At 39.3% G+C, this 19,619-nt stretch overlaps 1 protein-coding gene across 3 annotated transcripts; it reads left to right on the forward strand.

Annotated features, from left to right (window-relative positions):
* Positions 1 to 997: 997 nt before the first annotated feature.
* ythdc1 (YTH N6-methyladenosine RNA binding protein C1) lies at positions 998 to 19,506 on the forward strand. Of its 3 annotated transcripts, XM_067408333.1 has the most exons (17): positions 1,000 to 1,196; positions 1,833 to 1,934; positions 2,449 to 2,741; positions 4,947 to 5,328; positions 6,635 to 6,724; positions 7,954 to 8,007; positions 8,151 to 8,245; positions 8,329 to 8,437; positions 10,099 to 10,216; positions 10,300 to 10,384; positions 12,076 to 12,245; positions 16,196 to 16,275; positions 16,499 to 16,535; positions 16,620 to 16,659; positions 17,106 to 17,171; positions 17,653 to 17,817; positions 18,617 to 19,476. In XM_067408333.1, exons 1-17 carry the CDS (start codon positions 1,169 to 1,171, stop codon positions 18,836 to 18,838), a joined length of 2,136 nt encoding a protein of 711 aa, XP_067264434.1. In that variant the 5' UTR covers positions 1,000 to 1,168; the 3' UTR covers positions 18,839 to 19,476. The 3 variants fall into 3 exon arrangements, with proteins under 3 accessions (XP_067264433.1, XP_067264434.1, XP_067264435.1); XM_067408332.1 differs by having other exon boundaries at positions 998 to 1,196; positions 16,499 to 16,659; positions 18,617 to 19,506; XM_067408334.1 differs by lacking the exon at positions 6,635 to 6,724 and having other exon boundaries at positions 1,003 to 1,196; positions 18,617 to 19,463.
* The last annotated feature ends 113 nt before the right edge of the window (positions 19,507 to 19,619 follow it).

Below are 19,619 nucleotides of genomic sequence, written 5' to 3' on the forward strand. Positions count from 1 at the left end.
CATGCCAGGATTGGCTGACAACCCAGCAGGGAATGTAGGGCTTTACTGTTTTGTAAGTTATTAAATTGTCACCAGACCAGAAAATCCTCTCAGAAAAATATGATTGGAGGGAAAGGGACAGTAATTTTGAGATGGGTAACTAAGCTTTTTAAGCTGGTTTTCACATTTCATCAGTGCTGTGCTTTTGGTAACTAATTTAGGCTACTTACACTAACTTGTTATACTTTATTGGGGCAAATTAAAGGTGCAATATGTAATATTTTCTGTCCGCTAGAAGCCTATTCAAAACAAAGGCGTAGCCTGATGATGCCAAGTTTGAGCGGGGAATCTTGGGACATGTGGTCTTCACCTCACAGCCGGTGGAAACAATCGGGATAGGACTCAGGAAGAAATCATGTTCATGGATGAGATTATTAATGTTACTGTAGTATGAAGCAGAGCAGGAGCGAGTGTTGTGGAGCTGAACGAGGAGCTGGAGCGATTGATCAACACACGCCTCACGAGCAGCGGGACTTTTATTATGACACAGTCGCCGGCGCAGCTGCCGCTTTTCCGGTCATGAGTATGAGGTAACGCAGCTCTGTTTATTAGATACATTTATACATTTACATGGTTAAAACTGCAATTTTCTCACGATTTACAAATAGTTGGAAACATTTGGGATATTGTAAGTACTCAAGTGAACAAAATAGGCTATATAACACTGACCTAGTGGTTTTTGGATATTTTACTGCAAAATTCTTACATATTGCACCTTTAAGCCAAAACTGGGACAGGCATTTAGAGGGAGAGAAAAAACAAGATTATATAAATTACACACAATTGTTTAGATACAAAAAGTAAAGCAGACCTAAATATGTTATTATAGCTAGATCTCCATAAGGGTCTGGAACAAGAAATAATTAAAATTTAAAGTTATTTGCATTTTCAAACAGTGAAGGATAAACGTGTGCTCGTGCGCATAACAAAGGCGTGATAATCTCTGAGTATTTGGCAACCCTGATTCACACCGCGATGCGGGAGGAAGAGATCCGCCATTTTACAGCAGACAAACACACTCAGCGCACAAAACATTCATGGGGTGTCATATTTTGTAAATAATCGAGGAATTATCAGAGTTCTTAAGAACAAATCTAGAGAAAGGGGGGGCTTTAAAGTGTGTTTGAAGATGTCTGTCGACAGGAGAGATGAGAAAGGTAATGTTTCCTTTGCCTGTATTCGCCACAGATTTGCTAACAAAAATCGTCATCCGTGTTTTTCTTATTTCTGGTTATAGAAACTATTAGCTGATGGTTATTAAGTTTTTACTTAAATTCATCCACATTCTTCCTAGAAATACGAACAGATAAACATTTGTTGAGGAAACATAACGGCGATTGTTAGCTTAGCATTATGCTAACGTATTATGCAGGATTTTGTTTATATGAATATAAGTTTGATTTTCTTGTCGTATATGACACATTTGTGGTTAAGTTATGCATCATAAATAGATCTGTTGTTTTATGTATTATATAGAACACATGTTATGTAACTTCAATATCTGATGTCTCACAATGGATGGATTTCTGCTAGTTTTAAGTGAATATGTTCACGGGAAGAGTTTCATAATAATAAACATCACTGAGGCAAATGTTTTTTTGCATTATTAATTTGAATTGGTTTTGTTTTTTAATCTGTAATATATAATATATAAAACACATTCCTCTATATTGTATGTAATGCTGTATTCTATTGTGTTTCATGTTGGTGTGAGTGACCTAAAACATGCCAGTATATTAAAAACATGCCAGTATATTAAACTAAAATTCAACATTTGTGTGTTTTATTTCCAGACGGGGAGCTGAATGTGCTGGAAGACATTTTGACTGATGCTCCTGACCAGGATGATGAGCTCTACAACCCTGAGAGCGAACATGATGTTAATGAGAAAAAAGGTACTTGAGCAAATTTTAAAGCATTTTATTCACACTGCATCCAATTTCGACACGCTATTCACAGTTGTAAACATTCCGATTTGTTTGATCCAAAATATTTACACTCAATCAAAATGGACCATTACTATTTTTTTATGCAATATTGCAGTGTTTATTAAAAATGATTTATCTGTGTGCATCATTTTTTAAAATTTAATTTATGTTCCTCGTAATGTTTAATCAAATTAACTTCCTTCTTGCAACATCATCTTTTCTCTGATGACTTGTTTACTGACACGAGGGCGGGGCAACCTGTCACTCACATGAGATCGACCAATAGCAAACCCCAACAATCCAATAATTTCCCAATGGACAATATCAAGTCCCGCCCCTACATTTTTTCTTGTTTGAGAAGCATTTCACTCAGATATACACCACAATATGAAACAAAAGACTATTGCAATTTCCATTTCATGCCAAATTTTTATGTCTGGCTCTGTTAGCACATTAACTGATCGTTCACCTTATGCCTCAGGGTCTAAAAGGAAGCACGAACGAGGAGACAGCCAGGATGCGAAGCGGCTCAGAGCCTCGGGACACACCACCAGACAGCAATTAAAGAGAGCTGCCCCTTCTTCTGGTTCAAACAGCAAAAAGACCAGCAATCCCAGAGGAAGACACGCACCAGAAGACCTCTATGATGACAGAAAGAACCATGCTGGAAGAGGATCCCGAGCTGATCTACCTAAAGGATACAGTGAAAAAGGCCCGTCCCGCAGCCGAGACTCCCAGAGACGGATCAAACCCCTGCTGCCCGAGCTGGCCGAGGTGAGACAGGATGGCTTCTGCATTAAGAGTACTTTTTGCTAACCATGGAAAAAAATAAAAAAACACTGTATAATTATTTATTGCTGGTCATCATGTTGTTTACGACACGCTTGATGCAGTGAATTTTTACAATTCTTGATTGCAGAAACTAATACTAGCCTAATTTAAGTAAAATAGAATTCGTTTTTGACAGTAAACGGTAATAGAAAAAAATAAAGCACAGATATTTTCTAACAGTATTTAGAAATACTACAGAAATTGAATAATGTGATCAAATGTAAAATAAACATTGCATAGTCGTCATCACTGTGGCCCGGTTTCACAGACAGGGCTTAGCCTAAGCCAGGATTAAGCCTTAGTTCACTTATTTAAGTAGCTTTTATAAACGGACGCATTACTGGTGTGCATCTTGAGTCAAAACAATGACACTGACGTATTTTAGGATATATCTCAGAGCAAGTCACTTTCAGTTAAAACGGCTCAAACATGCATTTTAGTCTGGGACTAGCTTAAGCCTTGTCTGTGAAACCGGGAGAATATGAATTAAATTTAAGCAGAATTTAGGAAAAATATAGAATAGATTAAATAGTTACACATTTTTGTTAATTTTAATAACATTAATTTGTAAAAGTTTTTGCAATGAAATAGACATTTTTTTATTATTCAGTTAATTTAACCATTAAAACCGTAACATGGTTTGGGTAAAGAAATAAAACTGTTTTTTCTAGGGCCCTACGAAAGGTGTTAATAGTGATCAGAAGAGAAGAAAAGTTTAAGAAATTGATAAATAATAGATGTTGGTGTAATGCTGTCTGATCCTATTTTCCTCCTCCTTTTGAGGTTGCACATGATTGCCTTTAATTGATAGTCTGATGTTCGGTTTGTAGACATGATTGTTTTAGTTAAAGCAAATCACTAATTAAGCAATTGCATATGAATATTATTAAACTGTGATCGATATTCTACCTTGTATTATGCTTGTATTATTAATTAGCGCTGTGTTAGGTGCAGTAATCGATTTCTGAGGATCAGAGTTAGTTGTGGTGGTCGGTCCGATCAGCCAATCAGCACTAGGGGGCGTGTCCACTCATGATGGGGGAGGAGAGTGAGCAAGACGGAGATTTGAAAGACTGTAGAAAGAGAGATGGCTGAGAGACATTACAAAAAAAAGCTCAGAGAAAGACAGCTTGTATTAAATCGAGCTATCGTGCTCGCACAGCTGCATTGTGGGACGAACACTCATACAAACAGTAGCTGCGCAAAACGAAGATCGCGCGCACAGAGGAGCAGAAACTAGTTGTCAGCGCTGCACTGTCATTTATCACTAAAGTAGCTTAGAAACTCAAAAGTTATTATAGCATGTATTTTTCTGCTTTTGAAGGAACTATTTAAAACCCACAGCTTCTCAATTAATAGAGACGGCATGACTAATTCACACACGCAATCACTCGTACTGTGCTAATTTATCTTTATCTGATTTACAACGAGCAGAAATCTGCAAGAAATATTACGAACCATAGATAAAATAACTGCTGAAAGTGAGCTGTCCTGTCAGATCACGCTTTCAATAGGAAAAAAAATATCCCGCCTTTAATAGTCAAACAAATTTACAGTACAAACTTTGTCAGTGAACTATGAGGGCAAAAAAACAAACAAAATACTCGTTCATTAATCGTAATCGAGGTAAAATGTTCAATAATTGAGGTTTTGATGTTAGGCCATAATAGTCCAGCCCTACTAACATCCATCTCTAGCTTGTAAATACTCCTGTGCTGTATGTTCATTTGTCATCCTTGCTTTATTTTGCTTCTGCTATGATGAGGAGACATACGCTCTTGCATTGTGTGTTTGTGCATTATGGGGCGGAGCAGTGAAGGGAGGGGTGTGTTTGTTTGGGTTGATTCTCAGAAATCACTTACTGCACCTTTACGTGACTGATGAGACTGAGACTGGTCATGTTTGAGAATTACACATGCGTGCTGCGCAGCTGTCTGATCACCGACACATCAGACATGCTCAGATTTGTATTTGCTTTTGTTGTTGTTTTTTTACTTCATTTTTACCATCATTTCAGTGTCTAACTCTATAGATGTGCTACCACAGTTATGTTGCAGTTAAAACATTTAAGTTATATTTATAAAGCAAATCATCCATCATATGTTACATAGCAAGCATGGTGTGTGTAATACATGCACTCGTTTTCAGAAGATGCGGAGGACCAGCGAGGACAGTACGGGCAGAGCGAGTCGCTCCCCCAGAGAGGAAGAGCCTCATTCTGAAGAATATGTGACCGGCAGCTCTGTGGCTTCCTCTGAAGGAAACTGCTCGGATGTTGAAGAGGAAGGTGCCATGCAGGAGGAAGGGGAAGAGAAGGAAGTGGAGGAGGAGGAAGAGGAGGAAGTGGATGAAGAAGAGGAGGAAGGGGATGAAGAAGAAGAAGAGTATGAACTGGAGGAAGAGGACCCACAGGAGGGCACTGAACAGAATGACTACGACACCCGCAGCGAGGCCAGTGACTCCCAGTCGGAGTCTGTGTCCTTCTCGGACGGAGAGTCCGTACATTCAGGCTCGGGCTCAGAGGCGTCAGGTATGAGCTGTTGGGTTAGATTGTTAGTAGAAAAAACATCTTTTGTGTAGAATTCACACAGTTCGAGATGTGCCAGTCGTGATCCTCATGCTCATGTTGTTGATGTTCTCTGGTAGGTTCCAGAATTCTGTTCCAAACCCCAGTCTGCCGTCTACATAGACGCTTTCTAATCGAAGTCGGACTGCTTAGAAATGTTCTTCAACTTTTTTAAAGGAATATTTAATACGACTTGTAGGAGTAGTTTACGCCCCAGCTTTGAAGCTCAGAAATGAAAAGCACATACAAGAATCATAAAAGTGATCCTTTTAAATCCCAATGTTGGCTTGACATCAGTGCCAAAACCAGGATTTTTTTCATGGGTGTATGGAGTCAAATTAATGCCTTAGTTTTGCACAAAAATAAAGTTTTGCAAAACAAAAAAAAAAAGAATTGAGCAATAAAAATTGTTTTGCAAACAAAAATAAAGAATTGCAAAGGAAAACGGCGTGCCCCCGTTTCTTGACTCCACCTCCACGTCAAACCAGTGCCATAAAGAGATCCGCACAGAAAAGTGCAGCGCAAAGGAAAACCGGTATCGTGAGCGCACGCTTGACTGAAACGCAGAATAAAATGAGCGTTGCAAATGATTTAGTAGGTTTGAGCATGAAAAATATGTGGCAAAGATAAAATAGTATTACAGCTGTCATTGATTTTTATTTTTGCACTACTTTATTTTATTTTGCAATTTATTATTTTTGTTTGCAAAACAATTTTTATTGCTCAATTCTTTTTTTTTTTTTTTTGCAAAACTTTATTTTTGTGCAGAACTTTAAGGCATTAATTTGACTCCATATGGGTGGCCATTCAAACACTATTCAACCACAAAATACTGAGATATTTTAGTTTGATTAACAAAAGTTAAAAATCATGGAGAAAGTACATTGGGGATTGTTGTACCTGATTGTTGCACTGACTTGTGGGATTTATTTGTATATGAAGCATCCATATAGTTTGTCCAAAATTAAGTGTTCAAAGCAGCATAATTTTGCTGTTGCCTTATGATGCCTATCGCTTTGCCCAGGTTGGCAGTTCACTGGGTTTTGGAGCAGACCTGTTGAGGTCCCATCAAAATATCACGTTTCCAGCTTGCCTTTCTAATATTCTTACCTGTTACTAGTTAATCTCATGTTGTTAGAAGTTTTCACTACGGGTCGCTACCTGGCTGTGTTCATCAAAGTACAGAAAAACTATTTAACCAGAAATTGGAACCCAAGAGATCTCAAATAATCCTAACATAAGGGACCATGTTCTCCCGTTTACTGTTCAGATGAGGAAAGCAAAGCCGAGAAGCACGCTAGAGGGATATCACCAATCGTTTTTGATAGAAGTGGAAGTTCAGCTTCAGAATCCTATTCAGGTATTAAATAATCCCTTAACCGCTCAATAACAACATTAAGAGTTATGGCAGTAATAATACTAATAAAGCAGATTTCAGATTAGGTTTTAGTCATCAGCAGTGTAACCTGACTTGCATCTGCCCTCGTGGAAAAAAGAGGAAATATATGTAATTGATACTGTACAGTCCACTCGTCATTATTGCGAAATAAGTCACAACAGGGTGGTCACCCTCGAAGGGATTATTTTGTGATAAACAACGTTTTCCTGCTTTTTACATGGAAATAAATAAATGGACACATTGAGTTGAATTTATGCAAGAAGAGAAGTTGATCAACTGGACAGCGGTCAGTCCTGCAGTTTAACGTTAGAGCAGTAATAAACACCTAACCGTTATGACAGAAAGTGGGTTGTGAAGGCCCCAGTATACTCAAGACAGACCACTCTTCGTTTAGGGGTGAAAAGTTGTTCAAAATACCTGAGAAACTGTTAGTGAACATCCCGACGCTGCCCGCGCTTCTCAGAGCAGCGTTTAGATGAAAATGTGCTGCATGCTTTCCTCTCAATAACAACAAATGTAACCATACATGAAACAAAATTGACAACCATGAAACATTAGTCAAGAAAGCATCTGATCGCAGTGATGGGCGTCAATGGGCATCGTGCTTTATACAGTAGATTGCTTTAAAGCAGCTCTCCACAGTGTTCACGTTTTCACTCGCAGACCTCGACGGACTGAACAGAAGAAATTTCAATGTCAAAGAACACTGAACACACCTACATATTGTCTAATTGCCCCAGAGCAAGGTGTTTACCAGCCGGAGTGAACTTTTCCATAAACAAACTCCACATAAACTTTCTTTTGGCCTGATTTAGTTCGAAATGTCACACCAGTTCGTTATTCGATTTTTGCTTGAAGTATATGAGGGCCTTAATTGCTGATTGGCTGAAGTGTAAATGGACTAAATCTTTGGCGGAGCAGGTCAGATTACAGATAGCTGAATCATAATGATTATATTTCTACACACCTGATGGCAACCTGAAATAGTGTGAATTTCCAACAACTTGATTTTGTCTCTGTAATCATATACCCTGATGTAAAGCTTGTGGGAATGAATCTTAATGATCTTAAATGCAGTTGTACAGCATTGGACTGTCATGTTCTGTAGGACCAGTCAAAATCATGGACCGCCAGCGGTTTCTGCCTGCATTTTGAGCTGAATGTTAAAGCGTGGTGTCTCTGACTTTTAGGGTCTGAAAAGAAACATGAAAAGCTGTCCTCTTCCGTCAGAGCCGTGAGGAAGGGTAAGAACGTCACACTCACATTATGCTTGTACATTCAATTGTGTTGCCATGTCTGTAATCTCTAGCAGTAATATTTTTGTATTCGTAAATTAAGTTTGTGAGATCCAGAGAACATGCTCTTTTCCCCTTTTGTCTTTTTAAAGATCAAACCAGCAAGCTGAAGTATATCCTGAGAGAGGCCCGGTTTTTCCTCATTAAGAGCAACAACCATGAGAATGTGTCCCTGGCTAAAGCAAAGGTGTGTTTGTGTACTGTTTGAAGAGATTCAAGAATTAACGGAAGCTTAACTCTGTTAACATGACGTGTGTTCTCTTTTCACAGGGTGTGTGGTCCACTCTGCCCGTCAACGAGAAAAAACTCAACGCCGCTTTTCGCTCTGCTCGAAGTGTTGTGCTAATCTTTTCCGTTAGGGAGAGTGGAAAATTTCAAGGTATGTCTTAAAAAGAAAAACCGTATGCCAAACATAAATGGACAATAAACCCATAAGCAACAATCCAGAGAATTAGTGCACATGATTTGTGGTGATTTAACTCCCTGAGGTCGAAAACGCGCCGGCGCGTTTTGCAGGATTTTTTTCACATTGCAGCAAAACAGACTTAAAATACTCCGTCATTTCTTGTCATAGAGACATAAGTAATATATCAGTTGAAACTATAGAATGTTTTCTTTTATTTGTGTACACTCAGAGTAAAAACACAATGTTGTGCTTTTTGTAAAATAAAGAAAACTAACACGATGCGTGATCTCTCGTCTCCCTCTGAATGAAGTCCAATCTGATACTTCTCAGAAAATGAACTGTAACTTATGAATACTAATGACAAAAAAAATGACACTTATGTCTAAAGAAACGTTGAAATGTCAGGTTTTAAATCGTGCAAGTCAAATCAAAAACAAACATTCTGTGTTTATGTAATCTGTATGAAAAGAGAGCCATGTCAGAAGTCCGTGATTCAGCTCATTATCCGCTAATGTGGCCACGCCCACGGAGCCAGCGCTATTCAGAGGCAAATTCTGAGGCAATACATGCATTCATCGTCTCAATCGTGTATTTATTGTCTTGAAAAGTGTTTATTTGGATCTCTAGAAGACATGCCGTTCCTAGTTCATTTTCTTCTTTATATGAATTTGTGGCCTAAAGGTGTACAGAGCGCCCTCCGGCTGCAAGTATGAATTGAAAACACAGTATCCAGCTCTCATAGTGATGACAATAAATATTACTCCTCTGTATAGAAAATTGACATAAATATATAACAATCCATCAATATTTCTCCAAATGTGCATGCTTTTAAGCTAAAAGCCTATATGAAATGCCACAGAGGTTACATAATTGTTCAGACACTTTGCATCACAGAAATACATTATATTTTAAAGAATATAATAGAACACCATTATTTTAAATTGAGCTGAGACATGATTACAGAGGGTTTTTTCACAGCCTACCTGACTGAAAGGCATCATTAATATGCAAGTCATTTCAGGTCATTATTATGTGATTCTTTTGTCTTCTCAGGTGTAAATGGCCCATTATTCATGATGATTCACGCCTCCACGCATACTGTGTTTCTTGACAAAAAGTGTCTTACAAAAACTAAATCAATATATTGTTTTATATGAAGGAGTAGGCAGCATAATGTTTACATAATTCTGAAGCAAAAACTCTACTCTACAACCTCCAATACCCAGAATCCTTGTGAACACAGATTTAATATTCTTTTTTTGGCCTTATTTCAGTGTCTTAAGTTTTTTGTTTTTTCAATATCCATGCATAAACATTATTCCTTCAAAAACACAAACATGTACATACATGTTCCTCACATATTATGGTAGCCTAGTTTGTGCTGAATACAGTGTAATGACACTTTTGTCATTTATATGTTTAAGAACAACTGAAAAAAGCACAAATGTCAGAGCATGTCAGAACTTGTCCAAGCCCAAAATCAGCCTCAGACTCCAGAGGGTTAAGAGTGATTTGTAACCTCAGAGTGACGGTAACACCTGCAAAATTTGGCATGGTGCAAAATTTGAGTGAATGCAAACTCATTTAGAGTTTCTTTATGCAGGTTGATGTAAGGATGTGTGTTTGTGCTTCAGGTTTTGCTCGGCTCTCATCGGAGTCTCATCATGGAGGTTCTCCCATCCACTGGGTTCTGCCCGCAGGCATGAATGCCAAGATGCTTGGAGGAGTCTTCAAAATTGACTGGATTTGCAGGTATTAAACCGTGACACATGTGGCTTGTTTATGGATGGTTTACAGTTGAGCTACTTGATCTTTTATTTCCTTTCTGCTTGAAGGCGGGAATTACCTTTCACAAAAACTGCTCACCTCTCTAATTCCTGGAATGAGCACAAGCCTGTGAAGATTGGACGTGATGGACAGGTTAGCCGTTTTCAAACTCCCTTTTTAATCCCCTTTACGTGGTTTTATCCATCAGGGATTGGATTGTAAAAAACAGGATGTAATACCAGAAGGGATTCGGCTGGTTTGTTTTTTTTTCTTTCCATTGTGTTTTGTGTTCAGTGTTTTCTTTTTTTGCCCTAGAAAAAAAGCATAGCAGCATATTTTTACATTTAGCAGAAAAATATTTGTCAGTATAAAGTTACATTAAGTTACTTAATTTTTCCATAAAAATTATACATGCATATTAGATTTATGGCTGGAAATTATAATAATCTATAACCTAACAGCATTAAAATAACTTCCTTGTTCTGACTCACTCATAGAGAGAGTCTTTGACACCATCTAACAGCATAATGAAATAACTTTCACTTGTACTATTGACAGACTTTCTCAATCCCAAATACGACATATTATTTTTATAAAATATTTATTGAACAACATTTAAATGAACAACAATAGCCATTATAAAAGACAAACACAAGCTAATAATAAACACAATCAAATAAATAAACGCAAGCAAACAATTTAGTCAAATGTACAAAAGTAGCACTCTGATACAGGATTATAGTTCAATACAGATTAAATAAAGTTGTGAAATATATTTTTCCCTTAACCCAAAACGTTTTGCTCTGGAACAAGTAGCAACAAGTAATAAATTAAGACCAAAGATTGCCTGTTTGATATACCCCAAATGAATTATATTTTTAACCACTATCTACATAAGAGCCAGTGGCTAATCCCTGAAGCTCTGACCGAGATGAAGCCGTTCTCTGCGGGTACTCGAGCACTGAGCGGCCGGTGACGGACTACAGCTCACATCTGCGAAAGCGTCAAAACAAATATTAAAATAGGTGCTATGATTAAATATGAGTCACATATTTCAGGTCTAAACAACTACATTCTTGCCTAAAAAAAACTCTTACAACAAGTGTAGTATTTGTAAAAAATGACGGTAGATTTGCTCAGCCGCCATGACAGTCGCTTGAAGCGGAGTGATACAAACGGTGAAAAGGTAGGAGTGCTGTTATCACTAATGTCACACGGCTCTCAGCCAATCAGATTCCAGAACCAGACAGAACTTTTGTATAAGCATTCATAAACAGTTTTGCTGGAAGTAATGACACAGAGCTGTTGGTCTGTAATTATGAAAACAACAAAGGAGGGAAATTTTAAAAGATATAAAGCATCTGCCTGTATTTTTTTTAAACAATATTTTTTAATTTTACAAGCACTGCAGTCTCTGAACAAACATCGAGGGAAATTAGAGGTTTAAGTAGTGTCATAAGTGCCATCCAGTTGCAGTAAATGTTCACATTTCAATCCAGTAAAAGTTTGGCAAAGTGATCTTTATTGTTGAGGCCTGTGATTGGAGGGGAGGGATTGAAATGGTAGGATAAACTTGTAATGTCAGCCAAAAAATATAATTTATTTCAACTGTTTTACTGTTTGATGAAATGTTGAATTGTGTGCATTAAGAGCAGGACCATGTCAGTTTTGATCTGCTGTTGATTTCTCACCATCCTCTCATTCCATTTGCTCTTTATCCTCATAGACATCAATGAAAATGCACACAATTGGTTAACTTGTTCGCAAAAACAAATGTTAACGTTCCTTCTCTCCACTGTCCCGCATGTTCGCTTGGACCTCTACGAACGAACGGCCGGCCGCAGGAGATCGAACCAGACTGCGGGACACAGCTGTGCATGCTCTTCCCACCCGACGAGAGCATTGACTTGTATCAGGTCATTCACAAAATGCGCCACAAGAGGAGGATGCACTCAGAGCCTCGATCTCGGGGCCGACTACCCCACAGAGAGCCCGTCCCTCGGGACGTGGGAAGGTTAGAAATGTTCTTTGGACTGATAGTGCGCACTTGTGTCCCTGTCACCTGATGCGAAGGGAACAAGTGTGTGTTTTTGTTATTTTTCCACCTTCGTCTTCATCGTCACTTGAGCGAGGGTCAGAGAAGAGCCACGACCCAAGCTGACCTGACCTGAGCAGACCGGACCGGCTGCGGCTTTTGCGGGAAGGTCACGGCGTAAATCCTGCGTGCTGTTGCTAATTTGAATGGTTAATGGGTGCTGAAACGGTGTAACGATCGACCTGATATGCCTGTTAACTGTTAACTACCTAAGCCTCAGAATGGTCTAGTTAACTTTTAGTTGTAGCACTGAGGTCTGTTTCTTTCTGTAGATGAGACTGTGTTTAAATTTGTTCCCAAAGCCTTTTCTTGCAGGAGTGTCCATGGGGGATAGAGCCAGTCAAATTTGGGACTCTTTTAAAAGGAGCCTTAATAATTAAAGAGAAGATGGCGCACCGATTTGAGGGGCAGAAAGCGGTCGTTGTTTAAACAGAGCTTTCAAGAGGAGCGTATTTTGGGACTTCTTTGCTGGTTTTCCTTTCCAGAAAAAGCTCCAGTGTGTGCTTGAGAATATAGCTAGTTGAAGTGTGGGGGTGTAGCGTCAAATGGTGAAGGAAAGCATGAAAACAGAGAGGGAGAGACAGGGAGGGAGGGAAAAAAGAGAGCATGTTCTTCTGCAAAGCCGCTGGAGTGGGTAGTCGTCCGGTTTGCAGTGCTTATGGACTCGAATCGCACCAGGGACTGTCCCTATAGAGCACTGCTTTACACGAACTCTGTTCCATACCCCAGTGCCCAAAAAAGGACTTAAACGCATCCTTACTTTCTCCAGACAAACGTCATGAGGAAGTTTGTCGGTTTACACGTTGTTCGGCCCGAGCCACAACTGACGGACACCGGTTTGGATGCATTACATGTGTACACGTCCCTCCCCTTTCCCCACCCTCTTTGTTACCTCTCAATCGATGGGATGCTCCGGCTGGTGGTAGGTAGGCGGTTTGGACTAAAGATGGTGTAAAATGATGCTGATGCCTCCACCCTTCCCTTCTTCTGTGTTTCTCTGAGCCCTCCATGGACTGAGTACCCCAAGAGAAGGGTTATTTCCAGATGTCTGGATCTTCTCTTGGTCTTTTTGGTTTGCTTTGCAATGGACTGCACCACTCCTTATCACTCCCCCTTCTTCTGCTTTACCAGGCCCTCCCATTTAAAATGTGTTAAAGCATAAGATGGACATTTATATGAACTTTTACTCTTTAAAAGTATTTGCCAACGTTAGCAGTCACAAAACTACAAGAATGCGGTATGTCACACTCTCAACCAGATTTTATTGTTCTCCACTGTAGATACTGTTATTTTTGACATTGGGTTTCTTACCATTTGTTAGAATGACACCTAATAATAACAGAGTATGTGTTCGAGTTCAGGAATAATCTTTCTAGAAAGACTCATCAAAAGTGTTCAACAATCCCTCATGGCGCAGTTGAAGGCATGTGGGGTTTTTTTTGGCTTCAGGACACACACAGCGAAAGCTAGACGAAATACAATTCTGAGCAGGGCTCTACTGTACCATTGTTAAAGTCCAGGACTATAACATTAAAGTTAGGGTTAGGTTAGGATTAGTTCAATTCAGAATTAAAATTTCCTGATAATTTACTCACCTCCATGTCATCCAAGATTTCTTCAGTGGAAAAGAAATGGTTTTTGAGGAAAACATTCCAGGATTTTTCTCCATATAGTGGACTTCACTGGGGTTCAACGGGTTGAAGGTCCAAATGTCAGTTTCAGTGCAGCTTCAAAGAGCTCTACATGATCCCAGACGAGGAATAAGAGTCTCATCTAGAGAAACAAAAATTAAAATTATATACTTTTTAACCACAAATGCTCATCTTGCACTGCTCTGTGATGCTCCACGCATGACGTGATCATGTTGAAAGGTCATGCGTGATGTAGGTGGAAGTACCGCGGTAGGGCGAAAAACTCCAACTTCAAAATCGTCCGACATCGTTGTTTTACTTTTTTTGTAAAGGGCGTTTGACTTGTAAACACTGGATCAGTACTTCCGCCTACGTCAGGTTGAACCCCAGTGAAGTCCACTATATGGAGAAAAATCCTGGAATGTTTTCCTCCAAAAACCTTCATTTCTTTTCCTCTGAAGAAAAACATGAACATCTTGGATGACACGGGGTGAGTAAATTGCTGAGCTAATCCTTCAATGCTAACTAGTATACACAAATATACAGACTTGGATGGTTTTGTGAGTTTAAATGCGATATCTTTGTCAAGCGAGAGGCAGTACGAAATAGAAGCTTTGACTGATCAAGGAATGGTATCCAAAAATATATTGGTAACATTTTATAATAACTTAAATTACGTCCTTAACATGCATTTAATAATTAAGTTTTCAAATAAATTAATGTAACTTCTTTGCTATTGGGATGTCATTGGCTGCTTTTTGTTGTTTTAATTCCAAATCAACAGAGAAATTCATTCACACAGACAGGGTTATTTTATGTTTAAGCTGAAATAAAATATAGATATTATACTTATTTCATGTAGTAAAATCAAAACTAAAATAGAAATAAAAAATGAATTAAGCCTAAATAGCAATATTTAAAAAAAAAACTAAAACTAATAAAAATGACAAAAGCATGTAGCAAAATTACTATAAATGCAACTAAAATTAAAATGAAATCTGAAGGATAAAAAAAGCTCATTGAAAATATTATTAAAATTATAATAGTATATAAATAATGGTTTGGAGACCATCCTGACCGAAACAGTCACACACGTGTCCACACCAGAATCCTCTGGGAACGTCCCTCTCACACATTAGCAGTGTTTTACAATGAATGAATGAAATGCAATGAAAAGCAGCCGGTAAGGTGAGATGCTTTAGGAGGGTTGTTATGATCATATTATTTGAGTTCAAGAGTGGATTTAAGCTTTAGATTTCACTTGCATTGGGTGTACACAAAAGTTTTCACAAAATACTAATGATGTAGAGCTCTGCTGAGGATTGAGCGTTAAAAACACATCAATGTGGCTTTAGTATTAAAGATGGTTCTGGGTTCAGTACAGGTGAAGCTCTCGCAGCAGCATTTGTGGCATTGTGTTGATTACCACAGACTGCCTTCTTTCTTATCTTTGCATGTTTTGTGCAAAAGTTCTGCTTCACGTTTACATGATACTGAAAAAAAGCATTTCCAGCACACTCTTGTTTACTCTCAAAACTGCATTTTAATGTTTGTGTAGCCATGATTTGTTTAAATGAGGTCTAACAATCACCTGACCCCAGTCAGACATCATTTGTGTGTGTGTGTAAAAATGTATGTAACAATGACACATCCTCTTAAAAACACAACGCTCACGGCGGGGCGCTGGAAACACGACGGGCTTCTGAATGTGCCTGTAAGAGATGAACTGACAGGGTTTCGCCACTCGAATAAACTCACAGCGGCTACAGTATCAAAATAAACCATCTAAATCAAAAATCTAGATGATTTAGCCAACGAGTTGATCAGTCGTGATCCAGCCCTAATCAACATCTTGCCACAAATGCTGAGAGTAGATTGTATTGAAGCCAGAATATTGTTTTATGCGAAAAATATTGTATGCTAGGTTTGTGTGAATGTACAGCTCTTGCTTACAGATGTTTGGCTTGATGTCATGCAGTTTAAGAATTCATTTAGTTGCTCATCAATTAATGTTACTCATTAACTAAAATGAGATTGTACAGTGAGAAAGAAATCGGCTAAAACATGTAATCCAGCACACACACACACACACACACCTATACATACACGCACACACACACACACACACACACACACTGATAAATGAAAGAAAAGTGTTGTTGTTGTTTGTATGTATCATGTGTGTCTGTTTTTTTAAGTCCGTGCCATCTTTCACATGAATGTACCTGATTTACGTAGGCGTCGTCCAGAAGAATATGACATGCACAACCGGAAGCGGCCCAGGATTGATTACACCCCAGAATTCCCTCAGAGACCAGGTCAATATCTGTGTAGAGCTCCCTATTTCCTCTGCCTTTCTGAAAGAAGTGTTTCTTCTACCCTTGTTATGGCTCTTTATCGAGACGAGTGTGTTTTGAGGATTGTACCGTAGGTGACAGTATGGCGTCTGAACGTCTGCTCTGTGCCAAGATTGTTGAAGCATTTGTTTGCTGTGCTTTTCTGTCATCGGTGAAATCTGTCTCATTTTCACTGTCCGTTTAGGTTTTATGCAAGACCCTCGCAATCAGCCTGTGGACAGGTCGGTCTGGTTGTCTTTCCCCTCATTATCCTCCATTTCCCAGTGGTATATCACGTATTATAACGTAATAATATCTCTTCACAGGCGCTTCACTGGTGTCAGGAGGGATGTGTTCCTCAATGGAGTAAGTTTGTTTTCTTGACTTTTAAGTCGACATGAAATGCCATTCACAACCCATTTTATTGCCCGAAATCTCCTGTAGATGTAAATCTTGGTGAAACACAAAACATTTGTGTTAGGGACTTTATTTTATTCATTGGAAAATCATGGGAAGAAGTGGGCATTATATACCAGAATAAAGGGATTGAAAGTAAATTAGTTTCAAAGGTGGAGGTCATGTGTTTTTGTTAGATTATGAAGAGTTATTTTGAAGTTTTGAAGTTTTGTGTTATTTGGGTGGAGGGGTAATAACATGCACTCGGGATGTTCACTAAAAAGCCAGTTTTGGTTTACTTCAGATCCATGTTGACTTGAATTCGCAGCTTCTTCTACTGTAATCACTAATTAACTTTTGATTCTGATTCTGAAGTCATGAATGAACATTATTAACATTTATTTTCTTATTTCTAGTCCTACAATGACTATATGAGAGAGTTCCACCACAACATTGGTCCTCCTCCTCCATGGCAGGGAATGGTGAGATTGAGCGGATTCTCTGGATTTCTGGATCTGTGTTTCATTTATTTATTTGTATTGCTCCGTTCGCGATGCCTATCGTTTCAGAGCAGCTTCACAGAGAATGCATGTCAACATCAGACTGATCTGTTATCAGAGGGGATGTCCAAATGATGTCATTTCAGAAATTAGCATGTATAATCACACAGTTAGCTAACAATGTAATAATTTAATTTACAATCACTGTTAGTGAATGAATTGAAGGTAGAAACAATGAGCTTGTGGAAGTAATAATTACATGATAACAATAATTAGGATATGTAGAAATTTGGGGATGTGCATGTTGATCCAGATGATTGCGTCTTCTGAAGTCCTCGCAGGAGTCGGCGCCGTCTCTTCACAGGTGTTGGTCACCTGAGGGCTTCATAAGAGGCTGAAGCTGGTCATGTTGTTCTGCTCATGTTTTAATCCACACTTCTTCTTCTCTTGATTAAATCTGAAGGCGCCGTACCCTGGTATGGAGCACCCCCCCCAGCACCCGTACTACCAGCATCATCATCATCCTCCTCCGCCCCAGGCCCACCCTCCTTACTCCGGACACCATCCCATGCCCCATGATGCCCGCTTCAGGGAAAAGAGGGTTGTTCGCTCTTTCGCCTCCAGTTTGGTAAAGTTTAGCCACACAGAACAGCTAGGGCTGGGCGACACGGCGAATATTAGCGATATGATTGTGATGTTTTTGCTGACGATGATGATAAAAGTTTTGCTGTTGTATTTAACATGTATTTTTCTTCATATGGCAGCTGCTTTCAAACGCTCCCGTGTGTGTGGCTAACATGTCAATAGAAAGCTTCGACGCTCAATCACAGACATTTGTGTCGAGTGCTGAGTGCAGTGACCAATCAGAGGTGCATTATACCAAACCTGGATACACAAAGACGGTTCGCTCATATTACTACGGATGGGGAAAACTTAAACGCGCAACATGACGGGAAACGTCTCCCGAATCGATACTGTCACAATACTTGTATATATACAGGGTTCCCATGCTTCTTGAAAGTACTTGAATCTGGTGTTCATGAAAGAGTGGGAACCCTGTATGTATTGTGATTCAATATTGTGAATTTTTTGTTGTTGTTGCGTTAACACTAGATCATGGGAAACCATTGAATCATACACTTATACGGACTGTATATGTCATATTTACCAGAACTATTCGTCAAAACTCGAATATCGCCAAACTTTGGAGAAATATCTGGATGGAAATGATCTGTATCGCCCAGCGCTAACATTTCTTCATCATGAAGCAGCTGAGAAACAGCCGTGTTCAAAGTAGTGTGAGCTCCTGCTAGCGTCCCAGCGCTGCTCTCGGGCGATCGCTAGGCCGCTTAGCTTTAGCTGCTCACGAGGCTTTGGAACTGAGCCGATGTGTTTTTGACTCGTGTTTTCTACCTTTTGTTTGGCAGCATGACTACGACATGCGTGTGGACGACTTCCTGAGGCGAACGCAGGCCGTGGTGAGCGGACGCAGGAGCCGCCCGCGCGAGCGTGACCGGCAGAGAGAGCGTGACCGGCCGCGGGACGGGCGTCGAGACCGAGAACGAGAGCGCGGCAGAGAGCGTGATCGCGAACGAGAGCGAATCCGAGACCGGGAGCGGGAGAAGGAGAGGGGCCGATACCGGAGATAGGGAGGAGTGGTTTTAAACCTTTTTCCTTTTATTTCCCTTTTCCATTTTGTAGATAGTGTGTTAGATTTAGTTTATAATTTTTTTAAAATGCAGTTATTCATCCAAAAGCTGAACTGAATCTTCCTGGGCATTTTTTTTTATGTTATCAGTCCCATGCCATTGTTAGCATCATGCATGCAGTGCATTAATAACTGTGAAACCAAAAAGCATTTTTACCCTCTTTTCTTTTTTTTTTTATTTTCTATTTTTAATCATCGTTTCTGTTGCTGGTTCTGCATTGAGAAGGAGCTGCTTTCCCCTTTTGTTTTTGTTTTTCCTGCTCAGACGGTCTGTTCCTCGTGTGGCTGTGGCAGTTTTTAGGTGTTTGCTAACACTGCGCTCGTCTTTGTGATTTCTGTTGTACATTTAAATGAGGTCATGTGTGCCAGTATTCCAAGGCACTACTAAACATGACTGTTGTATCGAGTATGTTTCTTTAGCTTTGTCTGACGCCAGGCTTGTTTTCTAGTGTTTTGATTGGGAAGTGGGTAAAAATTCCCACACTTGCTTCCTCTGTCCAGTGAAAGGATAAATGTCATGAAGGTTTGTAAAATGACTTAAGCCATTTGTTGTTGTAGTATCTGTTGGATACTATATGGATACCTTTTGTACAAAACAAAAAATAAAACAAAGTGAATTGCTGGTGTTTTGCATTTATTTCAGTAGAGCATTCACTGAAAATGGAAAATGCTTGACTACACTTAAATGTATAATTACACTGAAACAAGAACATGTTAAAGTA

Source organism: Chanodichthys erythropterus, chromosome 13, assembly GCF_024489055.1.
Source record: "Chanodichthys erythropterus isolate Z2021 chromosome 13, ASM2448905v1, whole genome shotgun sequence".
Taxonomy (NCBI): Eukaryota; Metazoa; Chordata; class Actinopteri; order Cypriniformes; family Xenocyprididae; genus Chanodichthys; species Chanodichthys erythropterus.

Bases quoted from the DNA above. Each gene is read 5' to 3' on its own strand.
- ythdc1 (XM_067408332.1), top strand. From the start codon at position 1,169: ATGTCTGTCGACAGGAGAGATGAGAAAG. The intron at 1,935-2,448 runs GTACTTGAGCAA...CTTATGCCTCAG, and splicing joins TGATGTTAATGAGAAAAAAG to GGTCTAAAAGGAAGCACGAA. The intron at 8,008-8,150 runs GTAAGAACGTCA...GTCTTTTTAAAG, and splicing joins CGTCAGAGCCGTGAGGAAGG to ATCAAACCAGCAAGCTGAAG.